Source organism: Budorcas taxicolor, chromosome 8 (assembly GCF_023091745.1).
Source record: "Budorcas taxicolor isolate Tak-1 chromosome 8, Takin1.1, whole genome shotgun sequence".
Classification (NCBI taxonomy): Eukaryota; Metazoa; Chordata; class Mammalia; order Artiodactyla; family Bovidae; genus Budorcas; species Budorcas taxicolor.
The window spans coordinates 86,180,080-86,186,079 of record NC_068917.1 but is presented as its reverse complement, the minus strand read 5'-3'; the positions used below and the strand labels follow the sequence as shown (position 1 = coordinate 86,186,079).

Below are 6,000 nucleotides of genomic sequence, written 5' to 3'. Positions count from 1 at the left end.
TCGGTATACTTAAAGCTATGGTTTTTCCAATAGTCATGTATGGATGTGAGTTGGACTATGAAAAAGCTGAGCACCAAAGAACTGATGATTTTGAACTGAGGTGTTGAAGAAGACTCTTTAGAGTCCCTTGGACTGCAAGGAGATAAAATCGTAAAGGAAATCAGTCCTGAATATTCATTGGAAGGACTGATGCTGAAGCTGAAGCTCCAATACTGACTCATTTGAAAAGACCCTGATGCTGGGAAAGATTGAAGGCAGGAGGAGAAAGGGAGGACAGAGGATAAGATGGTTGGATGGTATCATTGATTCAAGGGACATGAGTTTGGGCAAGCTCCTGGAGTTGGTGATGGACAGGGAAGCCTGGCGTGCTGCAGTCCATGGGGTCGCAAAGAGTCAGGACACAACTGAGTGACTGAACTGAACACATATTCAAGTTTCCCAATTTGTCTCCAAATGATTTATGAAAAAACTGCTATTTCAATCGGGAGCCAATAGAAGACCACCCCTCGCATTTGGCGGTTAAGTTAAAATTTAACCTGTTCTCTTCAGGATCTTTGAGATTCTGGGCAGGTTACTTTTAAGACACTGCTCTGCTGCTAAGTCGCTTCAGTCGTGTCCGACTCTGTGCGACCCCATAGACGGCAGCCCACCAGGCTCCCCCGTCCCTGGGATTCTCCAGGTAAGTACACTGGAGTGGGTTGCCATTTCCTTCTCCAGTGCATGAAAGTGAAAAGTGAAAGTGAAGTCGCTCAGTCGTGTCCGCTTCTTCGCGACCCCATGGACTGCACTAAAATGCATAAAAGCCTCCTGAGAGACCACCACTGTGGCCGCGGAGGTCTATGGGAAATGTAGTCTTGAATCCGTCTGTTTCACCGCGCAGCACTCTGGGAAGAGCATTCTGGGCTTCTTCCGCGCGTGTGCAGCCGTAGCCCCGCCTCCTCACTCGTCTTCTCTGAACTCTAGGGGAGCGGTGTCGTAACGTGGGGTTCTGCTCGGAAAGTGAAGGGTGCGAACCTGGGGTGAGAGTGCGAGGGGGCGGGGGGTCAGCTGGGAGGGGGTGCCTTTGTGGCTAGGGACGAGAGCGGAAAATCTTTGAAACGCACTCCCACCAACGCTGGTGTACATGCCTGAGCGGGCCCTCAGCCTGGGGAAGGCCAGTAAGGGGTGACCCGGGCCCTCGGGCTCCGAGGGTGCAGGTCGGGTTGGTCCGGTTAAGAGCAGGTGTTCAGTCTAGGCCTGGGTGTGTGGGACCTTGGATTTGTCCCCGCCTGCAGCCTGACAGGGGAAAAAAATCCATGTCGGCGACAGGAGAGAGAGTGAATTTACACCGCTGATGATGGCCATGGGTCGGGAATGAGAACCGTAGCTCTGGAGCCAGAAAGGCCTGGGTAAATGCCAGGTCTGTCACCTGTAAGCAGGGTTACAGAAGGAACCTGGATAAGAGTCCAGTTTCTCATGTGAAAATGATACTAATGATGACTGATGGCGTTGTTTTGAAACTTAGACCTAAGTCATCCCTTGCAAAGTATTTAGACAAGTGCCAGATAATGAGCACTGAATAAGTTCCAGTGCTATTATAGTTGGAAGACACTTTATTCTTTTTCATTGGACGGGTTTATGTAACCTCACGACCACTTTAACAAAAACGGAGGCTCAGGGTGGTGGATCGATTTGCTCAGGTCAAAAGTTAGTGGTGAGGGAATTCAGATTGAAGGGCAGGTGTGCTTTACTTACAACCTCAGGCTTTATCTAAATATCACAACAGCCTAAAACCATCATTGTAGCCTTCACAACCCTTAATAAAGTGGCCTGCCCCTAGTTTCCAGAAATATAAGGAACGTGAATGTAGATGGGATCCTACCATGTGTCAGATGTGTTCTGGGAATTCTGTCTCTTCCTGTCACTTGGGGCAGACAGAGGTTCCTGGCCCCTTCTGCATTGTCAGGAAGTCTCTCTTTTACATGTAGTATTATAGTAAATTCCAAGAATTAGGCATTTGCTCCTAAAATGAATTTGTTTCTTATATCCACATCCCACTTACCTTGAAATAAAGTGACCCTTGTGAGTTTGGAAGCAGGGGATCTCTGTAAAAGGGAGTCTTAGCTGGAAGAGAGCATGCATAAGACTTTAGACCTCGCTCCAGAATCTCATGGCAGAGACAGACTGGGCCTAGAAAGGAGTAGATCCTAAACTTGCAAGATCAGAAGCTGCTCAGAATGAGCCAGTCTTGGTGATGATGCCACCTCCAGAAGCCACCAAACTCTTGATCGTGGGGAGTTTGGGCCATTGCTGAGAAGAGCAAAGTGAGCTGAGGTGGTCCAGGGGCAGGCTACTCAGGAAGAGACATTTTGTCGGAGAGCTTGTGAGGGCAAGGGCTGGGGGTAAGAAATAACCAGCAGAGGGAGGAGATGCTGTCTCTGCTCCCCTTAAATGGCCCCCACATATTACAGATGCTGTGCTGCGGTCACATGTGTCCATCACATGTGACACGTGACATCCTGACCTCACAGGATCCCAGGATGATGATATGTGAAGGGCTTTCCAAGGTCATCTATTTTAACTCTCTTGAAAACTTTAAAGACATTGAACCTGAAAGGTTCAGTAATTTGTCCAAGAAAAGAATTAGGAGAACAGTGCACTTATAGGTTAGTCACCAAACGCATCTTATCAAAAAGGCCTTTTAACAAATACATCACAGCTAAAACAATTAAAATTTCTTGCCTTATAGCATCCTATCTAGGCTTTCTGTAGATTGTTTATACCAGGGGGTAAATAATATTATTAATAGTAAGAAAAATAGATAAATGATACATACTGAGTATTTTTCTGCTAAGTTAGTTTTAATGAAAGAATAGTGTCTTATTCTTTGGTGTATTTAATTAAACTAATCTGTTGTTTTTATTTATTTGTGTTAGAAGGACACATGCATTATTTTTAAACAGTTGAGAAAAGTTTACATTCACTTAGTAAAAAAACACAGATGTAATCTTCATGGTCATCTCAGAGTCACACACAGAGAGGTGGTGCCACCTGTGCATGATCCCTCTCATGCCTTTTCAAGGCCCGGAGGAGGATGAGGAAAATAAGGAAGATGATCCCCAGTTGGGGTGCTGAGATTTGGGGAGGTGAATCTGGGAGCTATATGACAGGTTAAATCTCATGACATCCATCTTCTTTCTGTCCTCTCAGCTGAACCACAATTCTCTACTCTCCCAAAAGCAGAAAATGAACATAATTCAGGTGAGCTCTTTATGCTTTCCGCATTCTGCATTGTATTGGATTTATAAGTCTAAGAAGCATACATGTATTAACGGAAGAGGAAAAACAGAAATAGATCAAGTCAATCTTGAGGGATAATATATACACTGTCTTACTATTCACTGTGATGTTTGCTGTCAGCCTTTGATAGGTAACCTTTGTCGGGGTAAGTAGGTTACTTCCAGGAACCAGTTTGCTAAGATTTTATATTAGTCATGAATGCATATTAAATTCTGTTGATTAAACAACCTGCCTGAAATGCAGGAGACCCAGGTTTGATCCCTGGGTTGAGAAGATCCCCTGGAGAAGGGAATGGCTACCCACTCCAGTATTGTTCCTGGAGAATTCCGTGGACAGAGTATCCTGGCAGGCTACAGTCCATGGGATTGCAAAGAGTTGGACACGACTGAATAACTAACAGACACACACACATTTTGTTATCTATTGGAGAAAAACTATAGCTTATTTCCTTTATAAATACTGTAAACAGTATAATAGATTTTCTAGTGTACTAAATGGAGAAGCCAATGGCAACCCACTCCAGTACTCTTGCCTGGACAATCCCATGGATGGAGGAGCCTGGTAGGCTGCAGTCCACGGGGTCATTAAGAGTTGGACACGACTGAGCGACTTCACTTTCACTTTTCACTTTCATGCATTGGAGAAGGAAATGGCAACCCACTCGTGTTTTTGCCTGGAGAATCCCAGGGACGGGGGAGCCTGGTGGGCTGCTGTCTATGGGGTGGCACAGAGTCAGACATGACTGAAGCGACTTAGCAGCAGCATCCTAAAACCCCTGTGTAGATCTTAATTGCTAATAAGTTTGGTAAGTTGCTTCTTACATGTTTTCCTAGGACTTTTTTTAGGATTTTTATTTTTGTATTCACAAGTTGAATTACACATACTTTCTTGTTTCTGTGTCCAGTGTATCATGGCATGGTCATAATCTCATGAAAGGAAATGGGACATTTTCCTGCTCCTTTAATAATATTTTAGATGAGAAAATTGTGTTGTATAGGTTTTGTGACGCTCACCTATGAATTAGGGCTTTATGAAGACTTTTTGCATGAAGATTTTCAGTATTTACTGGTCATAAGTCTTTGCTGGATTTGTACTTTTTTCTTTCATCGTTACATTTTCATAGAAAATTGTTCATTTTTATTTAAATGTGTTTATATGAGCTTGTTTATAGTATTCTCTTAGGATTTCAAAGTATTTGCTTCTTAATCAGTAATTTCCTTTTTGATCAGCTTTAAAATTTTATTTCAGTATAATTGTTGCCAATCAGGAAAGGGCAAGGTATGTTCTATTAGGCCCAATCTAAAGCTAAGAATTTCTGTGTCTGAGGGTCTTAGTATTCTGTGCTAGCAGTGGAATCTAAATATTGTGAGTAGAAGAACATACACTTGCCTTGTTTGTGATTTTTACCTTTGGGTACATACCTGTCAGCACCATTTGTTGACAAGAATATGCTTTCTCCATTGAATTGCATTAGCACTTCTGAGGGAAATCAACTATTATCCTATGTATGGGTCTGTTTCTGGATTCTGTTTACTTCTTTTTTATTTTCTAAATATTTTTATTGAAGTATAGTTGATTTACAAATTTCTTCTGCATGACAAATTGACTAAGTTGAATATATATATGTGTGTGTGTATATATATATATATATATATTTAGTACATTCTTTTTTATATTTTGTTCCATTATAGTTTATCACAGGATATAGAATATAGTTCCCTGTGCTACACAGTGACTTTGTTGTTTATCTGTCATATATATAATAGTTTGCATCTGTTAATCCCAGACTCCCAGTCCTTCCCTCCCCTGCCTCTGCTCCCACTTGGCAACCACAAGTCTACTTTTTGTATCTTTGTGGACTCTGTTCATTTCTGATGATCTTAAATCCTTTTGCTCATACCACATTTTCTTGATGAGTGTCTCTTTACAGTAACTGTTGAAATAAATAACATGTGTCTTCCTACTTTTTTAAAGAGTGTCTTGGAGATTCAAAGTTCTTTGCTTCTCTATAGAAAGTTTTGAAAATCAGCTTGTTGATCTCAGGAAAACCTGCTGAGATTTTGATTTTGACTGCACCGACTCTATAGAATCTGTAATATAGCTCAGTTTGAGGAGAATTGGCATCTTGTTCAAAATGAGTCTTCCAATTCATGAGCACATTATCTCTCTCACTGGGGGATTCAGAGGCTTTTCTTTTTTTTAAGTTTTTTTTTTTTTTTTTGCTTTGGCCACCTTTTTCAAGTCTTTATTAAATTTCTTACAGTATTGTTCTGTTTTGTGTTTTGGGTTTTTAGCCATGAGTTATGTGGGGTCTTTGCTGCCTGACCAGACCCCCTGCATTGGAAGGTAAAATCTGAACCACTGAGTCTCCAGGGAAGTCCCAAGTTTTTCATTTTTATTCTTTTGAGTCAAAATCATAGTTCTGCCTTACAGTTTTTACAGTTTAAAAGAAAAGTCTGTGTTTGAAGATAAGACTCTAGTGGTGTAGTAGTGAAAGCAGGAACAATATAGGAAGCTATTTCTCTAATCCTAGTAAGGGATGATGATTGTAAGAGAGTTATTTACAAGAAGTAGTCGGATTCTGGAGGTACCTTAGGTAAGAGCCAACAGTCTAAGAGGGTGTGTTTCTTCTCCACAACCTTACAAATAGAGTATGTCGTCAAACTTTTTGCATTTTTAGAAATGTGATTAAAAAATGATAACTAAAATTTAGTTTTACAA

At 41.6% G+C, this 6,000-nt stretch overlaps 1 protein-coding gene across 1 annotated transcript in view; it reads left to right on the top strand.

Moving 5' to 3' along the window:
- Positions 1 to 942: 942 nt before the first annotated feature.
- LOC128052090 (zinc finger protein 782-like) overlaps positions 943 to 6,000 on the top strand; it is a 71,248-nt gene continuing 66,190 nt past the window's right edge. The window contains exons 1-2 of the mRNA XM_052644545.1: positions 943 to 1,019; positions 3,190 to 3,240. Coding sequence (XP_052500505.1) covers positions 3,226 to 3,240 — 15 coding nt within the window. The 5' untranslated portion in view covers positions 943 to 1,019; positions 3,190 to 3,225. The remainder of the gene's footprint in view (positions 1,020 to 3,189; positions 3,241 to 6,000) is intronic.